Source organism: Patiria miniata, unplaced genomic scaffold (genome assembly GCF_015706575.1).
Source record: "Patiria miniata isolate m_02_andy unplaced genomic scaffold, ASM1570657v1 HiC_scaffold_13, whole genome shotgun sequence".
Lineage (NCBI taxonomy): Eukaryota > Metazoa > Echinodermata > Asteroidea > Valvatida > Asterinidae > Patiria > Patiria miniata.
Window position 1 is genome coordinate 8,944,724 of NW_024037051.1, and position 27,442 is coordinate 8,972,165.

At 39.9% G+C, this 27,442-nt stretch overlaps 1 protein-coding gene across 3 annotated transcripts in view; it reads left to right on the top strand.

Moving 5' to 3' along the window:
- LOC119721201 overlaps window positions 1-27,442 on the top strand; it is a 79,375-nt gene that overhangs the window by 21,343 nt on the left and 30,590 nt on the right. For all 3 annotated transcript variants that reach the window (XM_038191135.1, XM_038191134.1, XM_038191136.1), the window contains exons 10-24: window positions 1,378-1,575; window positions 9,021-10,637; window positions 12,012-12,806; window positions 13,364-13,470; window positions 13,702-13,845; window positions 15,242-15,338; window positions 16,219-16,331; window positions 17,927-18,243; window positions 19,506-19,676; window positions 20,157-20,226; window positions 21,241-21,333; window positions 22,285-22,431; window positions 23,621-23,698; window positions 24,193-24,375; window positions 25,224-25,310. In XM_038191135.1, the coding sequence (XP_038047063.1) occupies window positions 1,378-1,575; window positions 9,021-10,637; window positions 12,012-12,806; window positions 13,364-13,470; window positions 13,702-13,845; window positions 15,242-15,338; window positions 16,219-16,331; window positions 17,927-18,243; window positions 19,506-19,676; window positions 20,157-20,226; window positions 21,241-21,333; window positions 22,285-22,431; window positions 23,621-23,698; window positions 24,193-24,375; window positions 25,224-25,310 (4,217 nt within the window). The remainder of the gene's footprint in view (window positions 1-1,377; window positions 1,576-9,020; window positions 10,638-12,011; window positions 12,807-13,363; window positions 13,471-13,701; window positions 13,846-15,241; window positions 15,339-16,218; window positions 16,332-17,926; window positions 18,244-19,505; window positions 19,677-20,156; window positions 20,227-21,240; window positions 21,334-22,284; window positions 22,432-23,620; window positions 23,699-24,192; window positions 24,376-25,223; window positions 25,311-27,442) is intronic.

Sequence of the window (27,442 nt, forward strand, 5' to 3'; positions counted from 1 at the left end):
TATGTCTCTTTTATGTATCTTTTATGTCTCTTGATACAGCTACATATGTAACTTGATAAAGCTGACTGTAGGTGATTGATAAGACAGCTTTGCCTACAAGTTGCCTGCTTTTGTCTGTTGACTGAATTTGACTAGTCAAAGTGCTTGCTTGAAATATGATCTGACCGTTGGTGACTAGCCTGTGTAAAAGACACGGCAGGGGAAGATGATTGATTTTTTTGAATGTCTATGACTGTTCAGATAGCAGGAGGATTAATGTGAATACTTGCATGTTCTGAACAGTTTCCGCCTTGATTACATGTATTCAAAATTTTTGACTGCTCTCTGGTCTTTGTCCATGGAAAATATAGTGTGTGGTGCTTTTCACCAAAGGTAGATGTCTCTAAGCACCTCACAGTTATTACCCCTGTTCATCAGGCCACGAAACCACGTTTCTACAGCTGAGATCAGCGCAATCTGGTCTCTACCCTCAGTCCCTCAAACTGAGGAACCCATACTCCTGGGTGGAGAGAGGCAATTGTAGTAAAGTGTCTTGCCCAAGGACACAAACACCATGTTCTCCATCAGGGTTCGTACCACTGTACCATGGCACATGGGTCGAACACCGTAATTTTAGTATTGGATCACGGTGCTCCAAGAGTCCAAAGTCATACATGTTAAACCAGATTCTCAAGTTCATAAAATATTAAATTTACCATATCAATGCCTCCCCCACAAAGAAAAAAATAAGAAAAAGCCCCCCCCCCCCCTCAAAGGCATAGAAACATTAGAATGGAAATTAATGATTGCCGTGCTGGTTCCTACTGTGAGTTCAAAGACCAAACACTTGGCATAACGGAGGCTGTTAATAATTAATACCCCTATCATTCCTAAAATTTACCTTGCAATGATCCTAACAATACAGTGTCAACAGAAGGAGCTCTGGTTCCCCTAAGGTCTGGTATGTGTTTGTGTATGATATCAGAAACCGGGTTCCGCACAAGTGGCTATTTTCGGGTTCGGGATTGTACAGAAAAAAACTACAGGGTGGGCCCCATATTAGTTTCATATTCATTTGGAGTGCATAGAGCACAGTGCAGTGTGACTTTTGATAGCATATACCCGCAGATTTTTCAAGCCCTGTTTTGTATCATCAAAAATGTAAGTTAATAACCGTTTTGTTTAGCTTTGTTTGAAATCTTTTATTCTCAAATAAAATTGGAGACTCTTCGAGGTGAAAAGGATTAACTTCAATTATTGAGGAATGTTGGCCTTGTAAGAGTGAAGATTAAACTAAAGTGGAGATTGTATTCATAGAAAATGGCATTGCTTTCTTTGAAAATTTGATTGTGTTTTTTTTGTTATTTATTATTCTTGTTTTTTATTTTTTATTTGCAGGTCATGAACGGTCAACTGTGACTTGGTATAAAGACAAGGAAGCCTTAGCATCTAATGACCACGGAGTCCTCAGCAGTGACGGAGATAATTGTCTTCTGACGTTCTTTAAGACGCGTTTGGATGATGAGGGAGAATACACGTGTTGTCTGACGGAGTCACCTCGCACTTTACTGTGTTCCTGTGTTCTTGTGGTCAAGGGTAAGTCTGAAATTTGTCAACAAAGTTGTACTTGAGCTGATGTGGTTTATTTGGTTGTCGGCGATTCTCTCTGTCTGATTTCTACATTTATCTTCAAGCAAACTTGTATCCTCGACCCTGATTAGTCGATCCATGGCAACAACAATGTGATATGAGGCTGTATTGCACGGTCCATATTGCACCCTGCGTGCGCGCTATTCCAAGATGAGAGCGACATTCTAGCTGCATGCGCTAAACCGCTGAAAGGTTCGTGTAATGCGATGGTCCAACTTTACTGCGCGTCTGTGTCCCACATACACGTACCTTCGGCCTCGTGGTATGTGGGACACAGACACACAACATTATTCCGTGTTCCACTCGCGCTCGCGGGATAACTAATAGTATTTCTACTGAGTTTATATGTATACATTTTATTAATGGACATTCCAATCTTACAGCTACCGGTATCTTACAGGTTAATCTTACAGCTATGTTACAGGTTTCTACATGTAGCCTTATTAGAAATTGTTCACTAACTTTTTGAGTATTGATTAATAATACAGGATTGAATGTGTTTGGTTCACTTGGGTCTGGGGGTAGGGCTTGAAAAAGTAATGGAACCATTGATTTTTCCTTATGTAAGTCTTATGTATGTAGGCTGATGCTCTGCGACCCTCTGGTTCAGCCCAGAGTCCACCCACTTTTTTACTTCAATCTCACCTCTGGCTGTTTCTCGACATCTATACGTGTATCATCCAAGTTCAAATTTTGGCATGGTTGATGCTAACACCAAATTCAAACTGGTGTTCCAGAGTTTTGCTGAGCTAAATAGTATTAGAAAGGATTCGGGTTGACCCAATCAGATTTAGGTTTCAGACATGCGAACTTCATGTATTAATTTTCCATTGAATTGACTCTATAGAGTCATTCCAAACAGCCACAACAATCAGCCTTCCACACATTGAACTTATCATGTAATTATAGGGCTGCCCCGAATATACCAAATATTCAAATATTCGACCATCAACAGAATATTCGAATAGCTTTTTACCGGTTCGAATATTAAGAAAGAAAAAAACCAAACAAACAAATGTACCGGTATGGTACGCATCTGTGATGCTATTTTAATCGTAGAGTTTTGGCGCTTCATTGTCACAAGCAGCTTTTTTGTTGATTGCAGTTCATTTTTTCTCATCCTTTTAGCAGGTTAAAGCCCTTGACATTTATACAATAAGTACTGCAAAACACTCCAGTGGCCCATAACATTGATCACTGCATGCAAATTTTATCCAACATGCTTTGCGTACAACTTGCCGGTAGCTGTGCACAGCTGGCACAGTATGTTAACTTGATAAATGAATATTCAGATACACTAAATTATTAGAAAATGGACAGTCTTATGTTATTAATCCAAATCTTCAGAATAATCTGAAACTGGGGATTTGAATAACCTCTTCCAAATTTTTTTTTAACTTGGGCAGTATTTTTAGCCCATTATCCATTGGCTTATAAGAACGATTAATGCAGTAGACACAACTGCCCTTTTTTCTATTGTTCACATGACCCACACTGAACAACATCAAAATAACAGAAAAGAAAAGTACATGCATTCTGTACATGTATATAATCATCTACCAGCAAGTGTTGCAAAGTGTGAAATTTATGTGGCAAAACTTGTGTCCACCAAAGTTGCTAGACACAGTTTTATGGTCAAACTTTAAAACTTTATAAACATTGTTCCCCGGATGGCCTCAGTCCCAAACATGATGCCATCTTTCAGAGGAGGGGCTGAAATTTAAATTGAAGAAGTATTTTTCTCGAAGACTTATGACTTCAACATTTAAATATTTCTGTTAGGCAGTTTACATTGGTAGGTTTTTGTTTTAAATTCGTTTATAAAAAAAAAGTCTGTTTCAGAGTTCATAATAAATATATATTTTGATCCATTAGGCCAAAAAAAAAAAGTCTCCGGTTTCTGGTATGGAGCTTGCCCCAAAAGTGGTGCGGCGACGCGGCTTTTTTTTTTTTTTTACCTGTTTTTTTTTTTTTTTTTGGCTTCAAATGTCGGCTGATGACTGCAAATGGTGCCCGACTAAACTTAGTGCAAGTATATGGGAGTCCAGAGAGGCCACATAAAGCTTATTCTCGATCATAACCTCATCTAAAAACACGTTAAAATTGTGCAGCAGCAGAATTCCAGTCAAACCAGTGAGTTTGGCGGTTTGGAGACATCATCTTGTATTGAAAAAAAAAACTTTTTCATTTTGCCGACGCGCATGGCTGCGGCGACGCGCGCGCATACCAAAAACCGGAGACTTTTTTTTTTTGGCCTTACTTATGGATATTAGTTCTGTTTTAGTTGGTTTTACTTGAGGTGTTTTTTTTTGGGGGGGGGGGAGGTTGGTCAGATAATTGTAATAATAACTTGGGTTCGGTTGCATGGCTTAGCAAATTTTTCATTTTTTTTTTCAAGAGTGTTTACTATAACCATAATGAAAAGGTTTTGTCTGATTAAAAATATAAAGCAATTTTACACCACAAGTGCCTTCAGGCCAAGAAACACAATTTTATCCCAATAGCGTCAATAATGTAATTAATTTGTTACTATTTATGTTCCCGATGACAAACTTTCGGTTTGCTATATTTCACAATACAGCCAAAGTACAGTACTTTATGTACATGTATATTGCATGTGATTATGAGTAATAGAACTATACATCTGGTCATTCACAAACAACATCTGTATTTATTCCATTAATTTTCAAGGCCTCCCAAAGCTCAAAGTGTAAATCAATTAATTTTGTGGGCGATTTGGCAGTGTTACAGGCCATGTGGACCAGTGTGATGTTTCTTCACTTACCAGTAAGATAAACAGACATTCAAGGGCCCTTAAGAAAATATTCCTATCACCGTCCGATAAGATTGTGGTGCAGGTGAGGGTTAGGTGAACCTCTGACATATTACGAAATGGAAGCAGTCGGGGAGTTTGTGATAAAAATTCCCCTTTTTTTCACAGATGTTCTGACTGATGTCGCAGATATAGGCCTATGTTTGGAGTCTTTGAAACCTTTATTCTTGGTCACAAAGACTGTGTATTTTCAGCTACCGGAGGTCGTGGCTGCTGAAACAAAACGGTTTAATTCTAAACATGTTGAGTCCAAAATCAAAAGAAAGAATCTAATTATACCTACATGTACATGTACTGTAGTCTTAGTTGCATCCAGTTTACGTGTACATGTATTCATGTATCTCAACATGACCTCAAAATAGGATACTATGAAATATACTCTTTTTTTTACCAGGATGTAAATGAAACATCAAGCTACCAGCGAAGCAAGCTTATCAGGATCATTTTCACATGCAAAATAGTGATACATGCATTTTGTCATATAATTGAAAACTAATTATCTGGTTAAATCCTATTTGCCAATCACATCAAGTGATCCTATCCTCCTTTTTTTATTTAACAAAGGAAAAACTTTGGAGGCTATTTTTCTTCCAAAAAGTTTATACTGCATCAAAAAGTTTTGTCTAAAGCCAATGTCACTCCTGATTGCCCATAAATTGCCCCATGTGACATCAGCTTAAGTTGTCTTAGATGTTTAGTGTACCAGTACTTATAATAGTAGCATCATGCAAGCAAAATTTTGGCGTAGACTTTGTACTGTACAGTGTTCCACAATTTCTTGTTAAATTTTTTTAAAAATCAGAGTTTGTTTCAGAATATTAATTATACAACTATTTCAGTGTGTACATTTGTACATCATACTTTAAAACCCTAACTCCCTAGGCCTTTTTGCTAGGATGTAGCCTCAATCCTGCAAAATCCTCCAATTGGCCCCATGGAAAAATAGCATATAGCCTCAATCCTGCAAATTCCTCCGTTATTTCTTGAATATGGTCCATGGAGGGGTGACCACTGCCTGAATCCTGCAAAATCCTCCGGCTATGACTGTCAATAGGCTGAGGCAGAGGCAGTGACATCCTGGAGCAGTGCCGAGGATGTCAAGTATAATCAAGGACTAAATTTATGCACGGATGAGCATAAACAACACAAGGTCCGGCCCGAGACCTTGACACAGTGCGTACTCCGAAATCAGCAACGCACTTTTGCCATGTAACCTCAATCCTGCAAATTCCTCCAATTTGCAAAAAGGATTTTGGAGGATTCAGGGCGGTTAGGGTTAAAGGACTTTATCATGTTTACAACGGCTTTGTAAAATTTATGTGAACATTAAGACTAACCCTACGGTAGGATGTGTGAAAAATCATATCATAATTGGAGGATTCTGGACGCTTTGGATTAATTTCTTATTATACACATGTATGTAATAGTGGAATGATGTCTGTACTACATGTATACAGTATGATTGATGTCAAGTGACACAACAAAACAAACCCCAAAACCTAAAGAAACTGAACCTAAACATAAAGCTTAAAACAAACCTTAAAACTAAAATTTACCCTGCAAATGATGACAGTTGTTCATACTTAGAGCGTAAACCTAGATAATTTGTCTCTCGTGTCCTACATCTTACAGTAAAATAATCAATATTTGAAAACTACATGTAGGCAGAACATGATAGAAAAATTGGATGTGAACCGACTCGAAATGTTTCTCAAACTGGAAGTTCCTGAATACTCATATTTCTTCTGTGATCTACTCTTTCTAAGCACTGTACATCAGACTGCTGTCGGTTTGGGTGACAATTAAGTGTATACTCGCTATCAACTTCATTTCTTTTTCTACCAAGCAAAGTATGGATGCAAACCCTTGCACAGAATCTTGATAGAACTGTCTTCAAGAGCTCCACTCCACGATCCCGGAAAGTCTTGTTCATCGCAAAATAGATGATGACGTTGATGAAGCTGTTAGCGATGACGAGCCAGTGAGACAGGAACATGACAAAGTCCGGAACCAGCCTGCCTTCAGACCAGAACACTATGGTATTGGTTATGAAAATTAGGATCCAAAAAGTACAGCCCGCGATTGCCATCAGAGTTACCATTCGGAAGAGTTTCACCGTTTGCTTTGAACTTGCATCCACGTCTTGCCTTCTGGTGACAGGATTGTCTCTGGTCGATGCCATTGTCATGATTTCTCTCTGTCGTCTGCTTTTGATGAGTGTAATCCGAACTTTCACGGTAGTCACGATTATTGTGAGCAGGTACGGAAAGCCAATAGCGAAGAGATATATCAGAGAAAACGCTGTGCTTCTGAAGTATGCCGGAATGCAGAAATACATCTCTGGCATATACTCAAATCCAAGAAGATTGTCAGCAAAAACTGGCGAGTAAAATATAGCGGCTACTATCCAGCTAATTAGGATAGCAATGAGGGTAGCTTTCTTCGTAACAAGCAGGGAATATTTTAAGGGATGTACCACGGCAACGTATCTCTCGAGACTCAAGAAAACCAGCGTCATGGAAGACACCAATTTGAAAATGTGACTGAAGTAAGCCATGAGGAGGCACGTTGTGCAGCTGTAAGGCCATCCGCTGTGTTTGATGGCCGGGTAGATGGCCAGACACGATGACACACCGAGGCCCAAGTCTGCGCAAGTCAGCGATGTCAAGAGATAACCGTGGGAGTTCCGAAGAGATTTTGTCAGAACGACGATAATCAGATTGACTGAATTGCCGATCAGGACTAGAAGTACTAAAGTAATAATGATGATGTCTTTAATATGACACAAGAATCCTGAGCAGAGTCTTGTAGGATTGTCATATGACACGTGTAGCCAAATGTGCTCTTTACCACATGTCTCATTTGTGTATTCCAAATCCATGATGAAGTGTTGATTTTTTTACGTATGTTTTGATGGTTCACAAATCTTTAGTAAGTCCAACAGTTTCAAACCAGACCTGGAGTGCAGACGACTATACATGTACCGGTACATTCAGCAACTCTTAATCTGTCTTCTGTTTTACGTTTCTCGGACAATTATTTCTGGCGAAGGTTCGTCCTTCATCAAGTCTGTCAGTAGATCTGTCTGTGCACTATACCTTTTTGAAAACCAAGACAAAGTTGTATAAAAAAGTATCCAATAATTGCCTTTTTATCATTGTCTTTGTGTTCTGAGCATGTTATCTTAAGGTTTTTATAACGCAATCTACATGTACATGTAGTCCTCATGCTCAGTTGACATAATGTTATCATACACTTGACGTTAATCAATTTCACTTTAATTGTTTTGAATCCAATTGGCTAATTCTGTTCAATCAGCAAATGTTGAGAAGCAAACAGGTGGAAACTATTAAGCTCTAGATTTCTTTCAATTGCATCTGATATGCAAACTCATTTAATGATTTTGCAGGACTTCTAAAATTCTCTTCACTCCGTATTAAACTGAATTAACCTTACTTTTTCTTTACCATTTGATAACAATTACCGGTACTGGCAAGTTAATCAAGCAGACAAAGCAGCCTCAGTGTGTACACATTCTCAATGATGCGAATGAGAACTCATTTTTTTTTATGTAAAGGCAAGGGTTTGCACTGCGAAATCACAAAAGTTGATCACCTGTTAACCCAGGCCCATTTTACCAAAAATGTCTCATGATGCAAAAAAATGTTTACTGCATTTACATGTGAATTCCTCTGAAATAAGAAACATTCTTAAATCTTGATGTACGGTACATGTACAGGATATTGTATACTGATAAAAAGGAGCATGGATTGGCTTGATAATTTATGTTTCCCTTCAACAAAACTACAAGGGCTCAAATTAAGGTAAAACTACTCAGTACTGTCTTTCTGCATTTATTTCTCGTGTCCTCACCACAGTTTTAGTCAGAAACTAGATGCATTATAGCAGTGCCTAAGAAGCCGATAGGAAAGACCCATATTAATCATGTATTGTTTTAAATTATTCTGTGGTCAAAAATGTAATCCTGAAGCAGCACGAATATCGGTCACAATTTGAAAGCTAGCTAAAAGGCAAGCAGTTGATTGTGTTGAAGCGCAGATATGTAGGGGGTTCATTCTTTCTATCAAACTTTGACATGTGATCTTCAACAAAAAAACTCTGTGTGGTTGCTGTGCAATGGCTCACATAGAAGGATCTGTTTGCATTTGAATCGCACCAGTTTGGTCAAAGTACGTATTATATACATAATAGGTCAATATGAATCAGGTTGCTAACTCACTGTTATTCAGGGTATAGTTCTTGACATCAGGATATTGGTTTTTCAGAGAACTTAGTTACTTTGTGTTCCAGTTGTAAACGCAAGTTTACATGTAGTGACAGAAATTCATTGGTTGTTATGTTAATTGTGAACTGTGCTGTGGCTGATCTATGCCAAACTAGCCGAGTTAGCCAAACCACGGTTCATGCAACATTGGTGCTCACCTAAACATTGACATGTACATGTACTTTATTAAAATGTAACTCCAAAGTACTCTTTGACAAAACTTAAAACATGGCTAATTCCGTTTGGTTTTAATATTTTTGTTGTGTTTTACAGAAGCAGAGTCTGAAGCAGACAACAGAAATGCCCCCACTAGCTCAACCCCTGTACCCTTAGCTCCTCAGAGTGGCACAAGGTCGTCCTCCTTTGAAGATGAGACAAGACTTTCCAATCTGAGGCAGACGAAGGTCAAACACACAGACAGCCTTGAGGTTGTCAATCCACTCCACTTTAGCCCGATATTTGACGATTCTGACAGTAGGAATGCTGGGAACAGAAGCCGGAATGGGGTTGGCTACTCTGAGAACCCAAACTCAAGCCACGGGAGCGGCGAGGGCCCTGCCTTAAAATGGAGGGAGAAGCCTCCTTACGCATCCCCGAGAAAACACACGGAGAGTCGGAAGAACCGTAAGAGCAGTCGCGGAAGCAAGCACAACCCTGATTCCAACCAGTATCTTTATTTAAGATATGACTCGTCCGATTCTGACTCCTCAAGTGACGGTGTAGGAAGATCTCGGAAGGAGAAGACACCAAGTCGTAAAACTAAACCTCCGAGGAAGTATAGGAACTCTTACTCCTCCGATGAAGAGTTTGATACTGGACTGGAGAGGATCATGGCACTGTCAGAGAAAGCCGACGCTTGCTTGAACATTGTGAACTCTGTCTTAGAGATGACGTCATTGGATAAGGAGGTTGACGAAGCACTTCAGGAGCAAATCTATGCACTCCAACCAGGTGTACGGGAATCGGAAGGAAACGTTGGTCGCTCTGACAACACAGGAGATGTTATTATGGATAGCGACACAGACGTTGATTTTATCAAACAGATGGCAGCACAGACTGTAGCTAATGCTATCGCTGCGCAAATGATGCGTGAAGCTAACAATCTACAGATAGAGCCAAAGCTTACCGACGACTCGCCACGAGAAAATGGTTTTGCCCCAGCTAGCCCAGCAACCAAAGAATCCTCTGAAGAGGAGGTTGGCAGGACGTCCAAAGACGATGACCAAGACTTATGGGGAAGTAATCCGGAGGACACATCCCCTATCTGCTACACAACAACTGCCCAAGTGCAGGAGTCACTTCCAAGCATTGAAAGTGAAACCGACAGAAACGATCTAAAGCTGAATGTTGATTTTTCTCACGATATCACACCATCCATGTCACCCAGGACTTCCCTGTTTCGTGGCCCGAAAGACAAAATCTTCACCTTGGATGAGATCATCGATTGTCTCCCAGAGACCGCTGTTGATGAGAACCCTAATCTGAGTCCACGTTCTGCCTCACCTGGGGAGGAGACTCAGAAATTCACATTGTTGGGACGTTACACCCATTCAGACACTCCTTACTCCATAGAGGACTCCGAACCGACAGACTCGCCTCTCGAAGAATCCTCTCCCGAGATTTTGACTCCACTCAAAGACACTTTCGTCCTCGAGGGAGACGCCATGAGACTAGAGGTCGAAATAAGAGGTTGCCCAGTCCCCGATGTGACTTGGTACAGGGATGGTACTGAGCTACATCAAGGCAAGAATCTCCAACTAAAGTTTGATGGAGAGGACACTTGGGCTCTCATCATCAGGAACATACCGGCGCGAGAAGCCGGAGTGTACACCTGCAGTGCCACGAATAAGCTGGGATCATCATCAACAAGTGGGGCCATTGCTGTAGCAGGTGAGTTTTCAAAAGGCTGAATTCACTCTTACAGTCATACCATACGTGAAAGCACATATTTGAGACACTCTGGCAAAATGAGATAGAACTTGGAAGAGGTCGAAATGAGGGTTTGTGGGTGTTTAATAGGAAAGAGAATAAAATTGTCCCTACAATACTGTTTGTTGCACTTCAATCGGACATTCCATTGACAAGTTATGGCTGTTTAACCTTCGCATTTATTGACGTGTCAAAAAAGTAAAATACGTTGGAGTTCCATTTATGTGAAAATGAAAGATACCAATTACGTGAAAATGAAAGATGTCAATTGGTTTCTCCTTAAAGATGCTTTTTTTCCACGATTTTTATACAATTTCTTTTAAAGCATGCATAGTAGACATATCAAATAATACAATTATCAGTAAATCTGAAAATCAGAAAAAAATTGTCACTATTCATTTTTTGCATTTTTCTCCATTATGGCCTGTGCCCAGTTCAGTCTCATTTTACCAGAATGTCACACATACATGTATATGATATCATCATTCATTTCGGGACTGCAAATAGGCAAAAGTTGAACAACTTTAACTGTCAAATTTTACTGCAAATGTTCCAACCCTGTTACTTTGCATTCGTGTGAAGTACGAACCAGCCACAAAGAACTTATTTACCTTAACAAATTCCTTCAACAAATATACTTTGCCAACTAACTTGGCATCTAAATGTCTCTCTCTTTTTTTTTTACAAGTACCGGTACTGTGAAATTGCAATATTTATGTAGAAGGGTAAATGGAAAGAGAAGTTGCACCATAATTGCAAGCTTCAAGCAGAGCCTTCATTTCTAATAGATCTGAGTCAAACAGGCAGTCATAGTTTTATTCAATAAGTTTATATGATTTTAAAACCATGGTTCATGCATATATCTGAAATATTGGTGCTCACCTAAACATTGACGTGTACTTTATTAAAATTTAACTCCAAAATACTCTTTGACAAAACAAAGCTTCAAGCAGAGCCTATGTTTCTAATACATCTGAGTCAAACAGGCAGTCATAGTTTTTAATAAGTTTATGTGATTTTGTTTTCTCAAAGCGAAGGGATGGAACTGTTTTGATCAATCTATGATACTCCACAGATTGACAGCAGGGCAATTTATTCTGATGGGACACTGCTTGTGTCAACATGTACTTCCTCATTGGTGTCATTACGAAAGCTATCAAATTCATCTACAGTCGAAGCAATAAAACTATCGGAGGGGGCATGGCATACGTGTCAGATTATAAAGTACAGTTTACAATGTTACAATACCATACCCCTTTAATACTCTTAAATGTGCTGGCATTGGCACTTCATAATAAGTTAATAAGAGATATTACAATCATTATTTTGTTGTAGGGCTTGCCGATGGTCCGGATGCTACAGATGCTACAGATGGCGATGAAGAAGAATGTGATGCCCAAGAAGGAAATCCTTTCAGCCCGACAATCTCAATATCGTCCCCCTCAGCTCTGGATGATGATGTCTTTGTACAGACCAACTCCAAAGAGGGCTTACCACGGATTCTGCTCAGTGCAGACGAAACAGTCATTGACGACGTCACCCCAGGTCAAAGCGGGGACGAGGACTTTCAGGAACTGACAGCCCAATTGACTGAAGCTCTCCACTTGGACCGAAACTACAACTGGGCCGACGAATCATCGCCAGATATCAGCAGGTCAAACTCCAACAACTCTGACAAGGGTGCGCCTTTCCGTCTCAACAAACGCAACCGTCCGGATAGTAACATCGAGACCATCCGCCATCGGAAAGCTTTCAGGAAGCATCCGAGCAGAGATAGCATGACATCTACAGAACCTTGCTCGACGGGTAACTCGACATCTGAGAGCGACACGGAGGGGGCTCCCAAATTCACCAAACCCCTGAAAACAACTGAAATTCTGGAGGGAGAATCAGTGCAATTTGATGTGTGTGTGAGCGGCGAGCCAGAACCTAAGGTCCGGTGGTTCCACGATGGAACGGAACTCAAGTGCACGGACCGCATCAAATGTTCCCGTGTTGAAAACAGTGGTGACAGTTATTCATGCCGGCTGGAAGTTTCAAAAGTCAGGACTATTGACGATGGAAAATACGTCTGTAAAGCAGAGAACAGTATTGGTGCCAAGAGCTGTGCTGCCTTCCTCATTGTTGAGGGTAAGATGTCTCAACAATAGTCGTGTACTTTGAAATCCTCTTAAATTGTCTCTCACTTTCTTGATTGGTATTCTCTCCTGAACTTACTCAATTTGAAATTGAGTTTTTGAAGCATAATCCAAAAAGTCTGTACAAAGATGATTCTTTTCACAAATGCTTTGTTGACTATATAGGATTTTTTTTCCAAATGAACTCAGAAAAACTAGTCATTTTTACTGGCAAAATAAAAATATTTGAAAAACATTTTTGTATCTAGACCAAATTTGACCAACTGATTCCTTTTATTCTCCCAGACATATGTACATGATGAACATTGTTTCTGTTAATCATTAAAAACGTTGTATGCTTGCTCCAGATATGTACAGCCCTTGGGTCAATCCATGTCAGTTAAACTCATTTTATTAACTACGTGTATTCAAACATAACTGGTTCATTGCTATCAAGGAAGAAAACCAACTGCTCACAAAGTGGTGGGTTTGTACAAATAGTAGGGAACAGTGCCATGGACATCAAGTGATGCATGGAATGAAAGTTATTTTGTCTTTGTCTGGTTCCAGCTCTGAACGCTAATGATGGAACTGGAGATGATGATAGGATCGTCTCAAGACTCCTCAAAGAGAGAGAAGAGGAGCAGAGCCTTGGGGAATCATCTCAGATTGAGGAGGTAAACATCCTCTGATTTTTCAGTGCGTACATGTACATCCATTTGTACTAAAGTTTTTCAGTCGTATTGACACACACATGTGTCCGTTTCAAATGCACATACCAGTAATATGAGCCTAATACCATGGCTCTCCTCACCATGAAAAGCTGTGCTTATGATCGCCACATGATAACCATGAGGAATCATTACTTAGGGAAGTGACAGACTTGTTTTGTGATTTTTTTTTATTAGGATTTATTGAAGAGTTTCACTGTAGAGTCCGATTACAGTGAATCAAACGGCAGAATGTCTGTCAAGAAAGGTGATCAGGTGGAGTTATTAGATAGGAGCAGTAAAGACAGGTGGCTGGTCAGACACAAGACCAACGCAGAAATGGTAAGGCTTGTTAGATATTCTGTTCTTGCAAACAAGGAAATAAGCTGATGGATTTGATGGATTATACATGTACAGCTGTTTTTCTGATAACTTCAGATTCCCTTGGGTAATCTTATGCCCACCGCACATCTTTCCGATTTTACCGTTTCATTGGATTACAGGATCACCGGTACGGCAACCTCGTCCCCAGTGCTTACTTTATTTCCAACCTCGTTTCCAATAGTAAACCCTGGATAGGAAACTTTCTTCCTGTATCCTGATTCGATACCGCAATTGGCTAGTAATGGATTATTATCGTGTACTTGGTGCTATTATTCACAACGTGCAGTACGTGTTTTCGCAATCATTCGTCCACGCCTTCTCGAAAATACTTATTTCCTCTCCAATTTGCTCCTATTAATATGAAATATGATACTACATGTTGTCTCGATAAGATCGTAACAGTTTGATTAAAAAAATCGTGTTTTCGTAACTCACGCCGTGCTCGCGCTGCTACGAATTGACTCTGTTTTTACCCCAGACACCACATACGAAAAACAAACGCTAATGTGCAACGCATATCCAGGCACCAGACTGTTCCTCATTTGCATACGTGTTCAAAAATATTGCACATGCAAATGATCCGATACCAGGGTGAGAGAGCAGGTAGTGGTGGGCGCGTACTGCTCGACACCCTGGGGACGAGGTTGCCGGTACGGTTTTTATCACCGTTGCAGAGACCCCAATGTTAACCCGCACACATGCCCGATTCAGTTCTATAATCGTTCATATGATGATCTGTCATATTATGATGATCAGCCATCAATTTTGAATCATGTGACTTCCTTTGTGAATCTGATTGGTTAACATAAATATTGCAGCCAATGAAATCGGAGTGCTGCCAGCACACCTTTCCGGTGTCATTGAATCGGATGTGAAAAAAATAAAACATGTTTGATTTAATCCGATCGCCCAGGGTCAGATTGGTCTGATTTTTTAGCGCATGCCTCTCCGATCTGTACGTCCAATAGCCCGATGATCTGGTAAACTGGTCAAATTGGAAAGTGTGCGGTGGGCTTTAGTGTCATTCACACTTTAGATTTAGAGGCACACTTTAGATTCATTTGGAATTAAAGTGTGCAGTGTTGTGGTCTAGTGTTATTGTGTATCAAAATTTGAGATCTTTTGAGTAATTCAGCTGAATAGGAGTTTCATAGTCAGCACCAAAGCTACACTTATATCGCTTATTGCCTCTTTCCTTGTTAATAGGACTTAGATGGACGCTGGGTCTAACTAAGCCATTTGCACTGGTCAAAAGACCACCATTATGCTAAGTTTGGAAAAATGATTATTACTTAATGATATTTTTCTTAGGGGCCAGTCGTTAATATCCTTTTTTACTAATATATTGTCACAGATTGGATACATCCCATGTACACTGTTGAAGAGAAGTCCCTCCTCAGCCTCAGACAAAGAAGACAAGAAAATAATCTACACCTTCATCTCGAAACAGAGTAAGAATTTCTTTTCAGAAAGCACTCGCCCATAACAGCATGAATGAACATATTTCTTTTACAAATACTTATTTTAACCCCAACCTTGCCAAATCCTCCCAAATCCTCTTTGCAAAAGGGAGGATTTTGGAGGATTGAGCCTATATGGCACAAATGTGAAGCTGATTTTGGAGGATGCACATTGTCAAGGCAGGACCTTGTGCTGTTTATGCTCAGCTGTGCATATAGTTAGGCCTATAGTATACTTGAAATCCTCCGCACTGCTCCAGGATGTCACTGGCTCTGCCTCAACATAGTGACAGTGATTGCTGGAGGATTTTGCAGGATTGAGGCAGTGGTCAACCCTCCAAGAACCACATTCAAGAAATAACGGATGATTTAGGAGGATTAAGGTTGTGTGCTATTTTTACATGGAGGCAGTTGGAGGATTTTGCAGGATTGAGGTTCCATCCTAGCAAATATGCCTAGGAAGTTAGACGCTTTCTTGTTTTTCATTATCAAAATCTTCCTACATGACTTTTGCTTTATTGAACCCTTTCACATCAGTGTATTACATTATTCATAAGATGGAATTTTATTTTATTACATTGTACTACACTGTATTTACTCCTTGATGAATCCATAAGAGTGCTCGTGGGGCAGTTTGGGGCGGTACGAGGAGAGACAAGCAGGCTGGTTTGGGGCGGTACAGGGACTCACGGGTTCACATCTTGTAAACAAGGACTTCCGACAAACAAAATATAAGAATTATGATTTTCTTATGATGCTTTTTATTTTCTGCAAAAGACTGTCATACTTGAATAAAAAATTGTCCATCCAGAAGACTCACTCAGTCTATAAATCTTGATATTTCCAACTGGCAAATCTTATGTCTTTGTAGGCAGTGAGAGACGGCCAAGTGGCGGTATGAAGAAACGACCGCGTGTCGTCCGACATTTATCTCTTAAAGAGGGTCAGCTGTCTGAACTGGATGAGGGAAAGATGATTGAAGATGTAAGTGGAACCCTTCCTCCTGATCTGTTCTTGTGGTCTGGTATCCTTTCACTACATCTCCTTGACAAAACGTATTTTATTGGTCACTTTTTTCATTTTGTTTGGCTGAATAACAAACAATAACTTAACCACCACTGCATCTTCTAACCAACCGAATATTCCTGTTCGTACATGTATGTACCGGTACATCAATTGCTCTTATTTTTTACATTACATTGTTATACTCATAATACTCATTATACTCATTGTTATACTCATTGCCTTAAATCTAATGACTATGCAATTAAACCATGGTGTTAATCACACGTTTGAATTGAAATGTTTTTTCAAAAACAGGAGAAGTCTTGATATTGTGCTTTGTCTAAATAAATCTTAATTAACCCTAACCGAACTCAATCCATCAAAGCTCAACAGCAGGTTTTGTTGAAATCTGTTAGAATGTGTACAGTGCCCCTAAACTGATAGTTTTTTACATTGGGTTTGGCATACCTCCAGAAACTAAGTCCAACAGTGTGTGTGTGTACAATTTCCCATGTGGGTGTTGGAATTTGCCAGAATGGGTATGGTTCCTTGTAAATTAGGCTGGGGAGTTGGGGTTAACCCTAACAGAACTCAACCCATCAAACCCCAACAGCATATATTGTTGGAATCTGTCTGGATGGGTACAGTACCCCTAAACTGACAGTCTTTTACATTGGGTTTGGCATACCTCAAGAAACTAAGTCCAACAGTGAGTGTGTGCAATTTCCCATGTGTGTGTTGGAATTTGCCAGGATGGGTACGGTTTGTAGTAAATTATGCTAGGGAGTTAGGGTTAAGATTTACTGATAATGATGTCATTTCACTTGGCTATCAACCTTCTCATTTTACATGTACATGCATTAAGGATAAACAATTTCTTTTTTTTGACTTCCCAAAAACGTAACACAATAAAAGCTAGCAAATGAAAATTACTTCCCCCCCCCACCCCAAATTCTTTAATATTACATTGCATGTGTTCGTAACTGTTTCCATTATTTCATCTGTTTATTTTCTTGCATGTTTCATTTGTCCACCTGCACCCCCACTAACATTCATCTAATCCATCTCTACACTCCGTCCAGTTTTCGGACACAGAGGCAGCACAGGTATATTTGGGTTTTCACTTTTAAAATTTCAATTTAATATGCACTACATTTTTATCCTAACAAAATACCTCAGTAGTGCCCCTGTGCACTAGACCGTTTTTGATATTGTTTTTATTTAGCAGAGTTTCATTTTTCTTAGAAAAAAAACTTACGTCATTCCTCAAATCCTTAGAAATCGGTGTTGAAAAGTTACCTTATTTGTCAATTTTAAACTCCTGTATTCTCTTAAGCAGTGGACAATATTGGAAATTAATATTAAAGTCCATGGTAACATTTACTGAAACAAGTGTTAATACACAACATCAGTAATGTCTTGTAGTTAACAACCCAGTTACAACAGAATCGCAATTGGTAAGTTCATCATTACTCATTTTTTTAGGAGGTCTCTTGTAAGATTATTATCAGTCTTGGCTTGACACCGATTTCATAGCTTAAAGCTAAATGCCAAATGAACGTTTTCCTCTCTAGTCCTATGATCTCTACATGGCAGTCGCCTCCTACACACCAACAACCGAGCAGAAAGGCTCCATCTCCATGACCGAGAATCAAGTCTTTGAGGTCTTGGATTCAAACAGCGCCTTGAACTGGCTAGTCCGGGGTGAGACCGGTGACATAGGCTGGGTACCAGCGAGCTACCTGACGCCGTACGTGAGTAGCAGTCATAACGGCACTCGACGAGGCTCGAGGAATTTATGGGAGGAGCAGGATGGTCCTGAGGCCGAGGAAGGCGAGGAAGGGGCGGAGGAGGTGGGGAGCAAGTGGAAGGAGGCTATGACGAAAAGAGGGTAGGTTAGCTTACTGGCTTACTGTCGTGTCATGTGTCCTGTGATCATCTCAGATCACAAGTCCATCAAAATCAAATCACAGGATCATGTCAAACAGGGGGCTGAGCAAGACCAGAGGAATGCAACCTCGTCCCCAGGGTGTCGAGCAGTACGCGCCCATCACTACCTGCTCTCTCACCCTGGTATTGGATCATTTGCATGTGCAAGATTTTTGAACACGTATGCAAATGAGGAATAGTCTGGTGACTGCTTGTGCGTTACATTAGCGTTTGTTTTTGTATGCGGTGTTGTATGTCTGGGGTATTAAAGCAGAGTCAATTTGTCGCAGCGCGAGCATATCAGCATTGCGTGAGTTACGAAAACACGATTTGTTTAATTAAACTGTTACGATCTTATCGAGACAACATGCAGTATCACATTTCATTTTAATATGAACAAATTGGAAAGGAAATGAGTATTTTCGAGAAGGCGTGGACGAATAATCGCGAAAACACGTACTGCACTTTGTGAATAGCAACAGCAAGTACACGATAAAAATCCATTACTAGCCAATTGCGGTATCGAATCAGGATACAGGAAGAAAGTTTCCTATCCAGGGCTTACTATTGGAAAAGAGGTTGGAAATAAAGTAAGCACTGGGGACGAGGTTGAGAGGAATGCCCTTGTCACAGTTCTTGAAAATAGTTTGTTGCTCAACTTGAGTGATTCACGTACGATGGACTTGTGGGGACTTGTCATGGGCTGAACTGTAACACTGATCATGGCTAAGTTGACTGGTAACAGCGAAATAACAGTAACATGGAAATGCCTTTTTCACACGACTGAAGGACCTGTGATGAGTTGTGAATATTTGTGAATACTTAGGATGGCTTGTAATAACTTGTGATGACTTTGTGATTATCTCACAACAGCTCTGCTTTGGACAGCAATAGTTTTATTTAACTGAAATGTTATAAAACACTAGTGAAACACAAACTCAATGTTGAACATTTTCATCACCAATTGGAGAGTTTAATCAAAACTCTTATCTTCAGCAAGTTCTATTTGCTGTGGTTTTTGAGCAGCAACAGTTTGATAGCTGTAACATATGTACACAAAATTTAAAAATGCAACACATGAAGTTGAATGTACACATACAGTGGATTGTGCTGCCCAAGAACAATATTCCAAAGATTCAATAAGAGAGTTTATTTTTAAGAACCATGCATGCTCACAAGATGCAGAGCAGAAGCTTAATGTCATCATGTTGTTGCATTCCGTAGGTATGTCTTGAAGGAGCTTCTGGACACAGAGCGAGACTTCGTCAAGGATCTTAAGTATGTCACAACTCGCTTCATTCCTCCCATCCAACATCCCAACGTCCCCATCATCCTGAAAGGCAAGAGAGATGACATCTTCTGCAACATCAAAGAGATCTACGAATTCCACAATACGTAAGTCAAACTAAAGTGGCTGATGGGATGCTTTGACACTTTTAGTTTATTCTTTTGAAGTTTAGACAAAAGTTTGTTTGAAAAACTACTCCACTGGTGGAGCTCCAAATGGGTATTCAGTAGTGCTGCAACTGATCCTCAAAGTTCGGTTCGGTTCGGGTTCGGTTCGGAAGGCCAAGTTCGGCTATTTTTAGTTCGGTTCGGTGGTTCGGCTGCAGCAGTAGTATTCAGGTTGCAGGTTGAACTTCAAGTCATGAATCTGATGCCTTTTCAATGGGGCCTCCATAACCCCATACCGATTTTTACCACATGTTTTAACTGCGCTACCACACTATTATCGCCTTAGTTTTTATCTCTTTATATTCCGAAATTCTCTACCTGCTCATTATGTGAAGTTGGCCTTGCTACACACTCTGATGTGAGTATTGCACTGTGGTTGCCTATTTTAATTATTACGTAATTTTTTTCTCTTTTCAACAGTAACTTTCTTCATGAGTTGGAAGAGTGTGAAAATGATGCCAACAGCATTGGCAGAGCTTTCATCAAATGGGTAAGTTACTTCCATACGCTTTAACTTCTCAGTTTAGGTTTGATTATTTATCTTCAGGCAAACTCGAATCCTCGATACTGATTGTCGATCCATGTCAACAAACTGTGCTACATTATCCCATGTAGCACGGTCTATACCGCACTCGGCGTATCGTGCTATACTAAGATGCCTGCGCCATTCATGCTGCACGCACGAATAATAAGAAAACCGCTGTACAGCATACGGTGCGTATTCCAACTCAACTAACTGTGCATCAGGTTTGCTTGAAGATAAACTTGTTATCCCACTCGCGCCCGTGGAACACTTAAAATGTAGTGCGTCTGCATCCCACATACCACTCGGCCTTCGGCCTCGTGGGACAGGGACGCACTACATTATTCCATGTTCCACTCGCACTCGCGGGATAACTAATATTGTCCTAGTAATTCAGATATTTGTCACTTTAGTAAGTGTATGAAGAATGTGAAAGTACTGTGTTGATAATCCGTTATCCTGCCCACACTGTTTCTGCAAAAAGACACTCTTGTGAACAGCAGTATTAGGCCCCTGGTCATTGGTCTCTGGTCAGACCAAAGTTCCAGAATTGAGGCGGTGACGTGTTTTGGTTTTTTTTCGTTTTTTTTTTTTTTTTTTTTTCTTCAAGCTTGGATTGTACAGACAAGGTATTATTTTGCTTTTTTGGTGTCCTCATGTACATTGGTGTCCTTCATAATTTGCTTTGGTGCTCTCGATCATTTGCCGTGGTGCAATTTCCCATTCCTTGGTGCTCTTCGGTAAAAAAAATTGAGGAGGTGCGGTAATAGAGGGCGCTGTTGGTGCTACCGTGGAACATTTAGGGGAAAAAAAAGATTGACGCGCATGATTAAAATCGACGCGCGCGCTGACCAGAGACCGACTTATTTTTTTTTTTGGCCTTGCATGCACATAGTGTTTTTTTTGTATTTGACAATTTGAGTACAGCAATATCATTGAAACTGTTTCAAATTTGACACTTTTTCATCTTATGTCTCTTAGCAATCTACCTTCATCGACCTGCACGTCATGTACTGCAAGAATAAACCCAAGGCAGACACAGTGTTGACACCTGCGGCGAAAGCATTCTTCCTGGTAAGTTTCACTCATGTCAACATCTCTGTGTTTTGTGCCACATTGGACTTCTTGGGCTCAGATGTGCTTCTGTTTCAAGCCGCTGGACCACGCCTTTGGAACTGTCTGCCCATCAACATCAGGGAGGCCAAAACCTTGGGCATTTTCAAAGGCCTTCTGAAAACACACATGTTTGTCTAATTTCTTGTATTGCTTTGTACTTCGTTTTGTTACTGATGTTCTGTATTTTGAGTTTCATTGTTCATTGTGTAATTTATTATATGTATTGCCTTGTACAGCGCTGTGTTCCTTGAAGGGCGCTTTATAAATGCCTAATTGTATTGTATTGTATTGTATTCCATGCATGATTGTGATCTCTTGTCAGTGGTGAAAATGCAATCGATGTGGTGTTTGATGACTAGATTTCAGTGTCGTTTCCTTTACGACATGACTCTTATATACATTCCCTTCATGGTTTGTGCACATTCAGTTGAAAACTGGTTACTAAATCAGTGAAATAAGGAGCAGAAATCTGCACAGGGATTGAAGGATTGGACCCACCAAAATGATCTTTGTCTTTATATGTGGTGGTGATGATGAAAAATGCATTTCACTTCTGATCATTTCCGATTCTAATCGTAAAGATGTTTCAGTTTTGAAAACTATAAATGTGATGCGATCAAGCTAAATGAGTCGTTTGTCAGGAACTTTCATTTGGAGATTCAAGCCAAGGGCCACTTCATCTCATCACTTCATCATATCTCTTGGTGTTCCGACTTCCATAATTTTTGAACTAAAGATGGTGCCAGCATGCGGTTTTCACAGCAGTAATACTGAGATTGTGCTCTTTTCAAATCTGTAAAAAAAAAATTGACCAGGGTCGACAAACGACTCATTTAGCTTGATAGCATCACAAATCATAACATGAAATCATATTTTTCTCCCTTTAATACCTCCTCTTGTCAAATCTAGCAATATGGAGGCGGTACCGGTCCCGGCCAACTCGGCCTTGGGGATTACCTGATCAAACCGGTGCAGAGGATTACAAAGTACCAGCTGCTTCTGAAGGAGATCATCAAGTATACATCCAGAGCTAAAGAAGACTGCCAAGAATTGGAGGTATGGAGTGCAAATCAGACAATGGATATATCTGGTTACAGAGACTGGACATTATTAAAGAGGTTGTGGAATGCTCGAAGACATTTCCGTCATTTTTCGCGTATACATAGCCTAAGGTGTGATGAAATAAAAACGACTATTGTGTCTGTCATGAAATGAGTACAAAAGGTACTTTTGAGAGCTGTTTTTCAGGTCCTGTTTCGACCCGAACGTGCAATTTGTGTAAAAGTCGTCGTTGGGGGCAGCAAACAAAACATAGTAAATCGTGACGTAATAAACAGGACTCCCGATGCAGCATAGTATAAACGAGTCCTGTTTATTACGTCACGATTTACTATGTTTTGTTTGCTGCCCCCAACGACGACTTTTACACAAATTGCACGTTCGGGTCAAAACAGGACCTGAAAAATAGCTCTCAAAAGTACCTTTTGTACTCATTTCATGACAGACACAATAGTCGTTTTTATTTCATCACACCTTAGGCTACATATCCCCGAAAAATGACAGAAATGTCTTCGAGCATTCCACAACAATTTAACCCAGACCTTGTGTATCTGTGAAGGTCTTCTGAACCATCATCTGTGATGCAAGAATTATAATATGTAATGGATTATTGAATTATAAGTAATCAGCAGATACAACCTGCTTATTAACTTCAATGAACTGAAATTAACAAATGTGTATTATATAGATAAACAAGGGGGAGTGTGGCCTAGTGGTTAGGGTTTGTGACTCATGATCAGAGGGTTGGGGGTTCAAATCCAGCTGCTGGTCATATGTTGTGTCCTTGGGCAAGCCACTTCACCCCACTTGCATCTCTCCACCCAGGAGTATAAATGGGTACCCGCATTAGCTGGAGAGTAACCTGCGATGGACTGACATACCATCCAGGGGGAGTACAAATATTCTCAGTCATTTCATGCTACTGAAACTGGACAAATGCCGGCCTGATGGGCCACATTGGCTCGTGACGGACTTGACTTTAAAAAAAAATAGATACAAGGAAATAGGGACATGAATTCTAGCAGAATATTTGTTTAATGATGACAAACACCTCGGGTCTGCAATTATTTTCAGGTCAATTTACAGAGACCCTTGTTCTACAGAGGTGACGTGGTAAAGTGTTTTTGTCTGCTAGTATTTTGGTGTTGAAAAATTTGTAATAGTGTGATGTACTTTTGTTTTGCAGGTTGCATTGAATGGGATGATTGAAGTGCCAAAGAGAGCCAATGATTTGATGCATCTGAACCTGATTGAGGGATTCCAGGTAAGCAAAAATAAATAGTTCTGGACTTGCAACATTCAAATTATCTTGATTTCTTGCCGATTTTCCTTCAAGTGTTGAAACAGACCAATGGTTTAATTTCAAATTTTTGCTCAAAAAGCTAAATTTGGTTAGGTATTGTTGTGTTAAAATTAGTAAAAGTAACTTATTTTCAGAAACACGAAAGAGTTCTTCATGCCCATATTCACACTTTACACAAATAAAATTCTTACCGGTGATGCCACCACGTGAATCGGAAGTTTGAAGAGACTTAAGGGAAGGGAAGTATGAAGGAGGAAGGTAGAGATTGGAGCAAGTGAGTTGCCAGAGGAGTTATGAGCAACTAAAACCCGCAGTTAAACAAAATACACTTTTTTAGCATTGTACAATGTTCATTTATGAAATTCCATGGGGAAAATGAGCACTTACAAATGTAGAGATGGTTAGCTTTGTTAAAGTTTACGGAGAAAATCTCTTGATAATTGTTTTCCATCCAGCGTGATGTAACTGAATTGGGTAAACTCTACCGTCAAGATTGCTTCTCCGCCTGGTCCGGTAAACCCAAAGGCCGAGGCAAGGAGAGACATCTGTTCCTCTTCAAGGATATCCTGCTCTTCACTAAGCCCAAGAAGGAAGTCAAGGGAGATGTAGTCGGCTATATCTACAAGAGTCACTTGATGGTAGGCAATACCTGATCCAATATCATTGTTTTTAGGGGGGACTTGCCAGTGGGGATTGTAGGCAGTGTGCTAGAATACAAATAGGAATGCAATAATGCATAGTTGTACAGTGCACATATACACCAGTTTTGTTGGGTTTGTTTTTGCATTCCATAGGGGACGTTGAACAATAGAGGACAATAGGGACCACAATTCCCGAAAGTCCACGATTGACGATGGTGTACAAAACATATGGGAGGTCTCCCTAAAAAGTTAATGTGCAAACAAAAGAGGGACAATAGAGGGCCCACGATTGAAGGTGTTTACACACTTGTGATTAAGGTCCTATATTACCCATTACCCCTGCTCATCCGGCCCATGAAACATTCCCTAGACCATCTCACCTCCCTTGGGAGGGTCATTGAGGTTACTGTTGCACGTTATTTTTTTGTTTTTAAAGGAAAATAAATGATTGTCACTAAAGGATATTAATTGAAGTAAAAACCGGGATTACTGCATTTCGCCATAAAAAGAGTTTTTCAACCCAGAACTCGTGGACATTTGGAAGACTTTATGAATCGTTCAGGAAAAAAAACCAATTGGAAACTAGATGAGATTTGAAGGTTTCCATGGTGGAAAGATACTAAGACAAGATAAGCTTGCAGTAGCACCATGTAAATAAATCTCTTTTGTGAGTATGTCCGGCTCTTTTCAGAACCACACATACTCACAAAAGAGATTTATTCACATGGTGTTACTGCAAACTTATCTTGTCTTTATTGGAAACTACCAGTTTGACAATTTTTGTTTAGGATTTTTTTGTTCAAAGAGGACAGGCGTTCACCTTGTATTTGAACTCCTCGTTTTAGGTGGCCGCTCTAAATGTCACAGAGGACCAGTCAGATGAGAGACGATTTGAACTGTCTCAGGGCAGATTGGCACCGCTTACTCTTCTGGTAAGATGTCTAAGTCTGTGTTTGTCCCCTTTGTCAGTTATTAATCAGATGGTTTTGTTTTATCTATTGTTTTCTAAAATTTCCCGAGAAATTAAATGGACCAGTTCATAAAAAAGGTTACTAGTTCCAAACCATTTGCCTCGTAAGTTGTGGAAACAAATGGCCAGTTTATTGTATAAACAGTGTATTGAAATTAATGTTTAACCCTAACTCCTGGGGCTCTTTTACTAGAAAGTATCCTGAATCCGCCAAAATCCACCAATTTTGTCACGCAAAAATGCTGGTATCCTGAGTCCATCAGAATCCCCCAGTGTAGATACTGGAGGTATCCCGAATCCGCCAAAGTCCCCCAACAGCTCAATATGAAGGTATCCTGAATCCACTAAATACATACATGCATGCAATACAATGTACAGTGCATGTACATATGTATACAATGTTTGCAGTACATCACACCACATGGCCCAAGCCTCAGCCTTAGTTACACGTACAAAATATGGTAGATTCGAACTGTACTACCATTACGGTGCATTTTGTAGCAAAATGCAAAATTATGGCATTACAAATGGCATCACTTATCATTGCATTTCCGGTAAGCCCAGAAGTAAAGGTCAAGCAGTTTTGTGCCTTGGAAAAGCAAATGGTGCTCAAAGCAGTATCTACCACCTCATTAACAAAACTGAACACTGTACTCAATTCAGTTCAAGAATGTCCTATTCCTATTTTTTTTTGTCAAGTTTTGACTTCTGCGGTAAATCGCTATAAATTTACTGTGCTGTGACGTCATGATTTTTCACATCTTTAGACAAGTGTTCATGTTTTAACAAGATTTCATCATCATCCCTTGAACCATTTGGAAGAAATTCCGTATATTTGGCTATTTTGTCGGATTTACATGTACTATATCCTGATTTGGATGAACTCTGGGACTAAATCTCGCAAGTGGGCAAGTTGAATACAGTGCCAAGGTGCAGGTCCGTTTGTCTGAAATGTACCAGCGATGTGCATTTGAGTACCTCCCTGGATGACATAGGACTGTAACTAAAACACTGTGGGATGAAGTTATACAGTTCAAATGGTTTATTGTGGTGTGCACAACATGCATGCCAAGGTTTTAATGTATTTCAGGGAATGCAAGATGCATTAAATCTCTAACCTTATAGACCATGTGCCCTGTAACTCATGCAAACCGCCTTGCAACACAAAAATTTAAGCATCTTTTGCATATTATTTGGCGTACATTACAGTACATGTGAACACTTTTGAATCATTTACATTTTAAGAGATTTGTAGTGAAGAAGAGAATCGTTTGCAAAATGTTGACATCAGGTGACCACAACATCCAATGTTGTAAACAAATGTCACATTTTTGATACTTGATTCATGTGTACATGTATGTGCCACGTTCTTTGTTTTTACTATCCAGGCTTTCTCACGAAATGTGAACTCATTTCCATCCATTTCTTCTTGATATGTTTAGCCAGTTAACACCAGAAGAAATGTTAATATGATCTGGCAATGCCCAGGGTGTCTAAAAAAGAACACGAACCCTAAAGGCGCCTACTTATTCACAGCTTTAAAAAGAAAAAAATGCTATACATATTTCGAGAGTATAATTCATCAACTTTTCAACAACGGAAAAAAACATTTGGGTAAATATTTATTGAGTTACGGGCAATTGAAAACAAGCGCCGCTTTTTCATTTTTTCCATGGCGACTGAAACTTTGACTGCCGCAATAAGAACATGGGCTGAAACTTAAATCTGCGAAAAAGCTACCAAGTAGTCTGAGTATCACCCATTCTCCACGCAGCCATGTTCGGTAGAACGCCTGATATAGCATGCGTGACGTCACTTCATTCCGAAATCAGGACTTAGATTGTGATTGGTAATTTCGATTCCTTATTTTTGTAATACAACAACCTGTACAAAAATGCGACTCATCATGGGCGTGATATTTACGCGCATATAGATAAGAAGGCACTTGCTGATTGGTCAGTTTCTCGAGGTCATATGCAGTCTAGTTGCATAATTAATCGCCGAATCTGTTTACGTATCTTAGACCATGGTCGACTTTGCCAGGGCCAGGGTCTATTACATAGACTACCAAGTAGGGGGCACAGATGGAGAAAC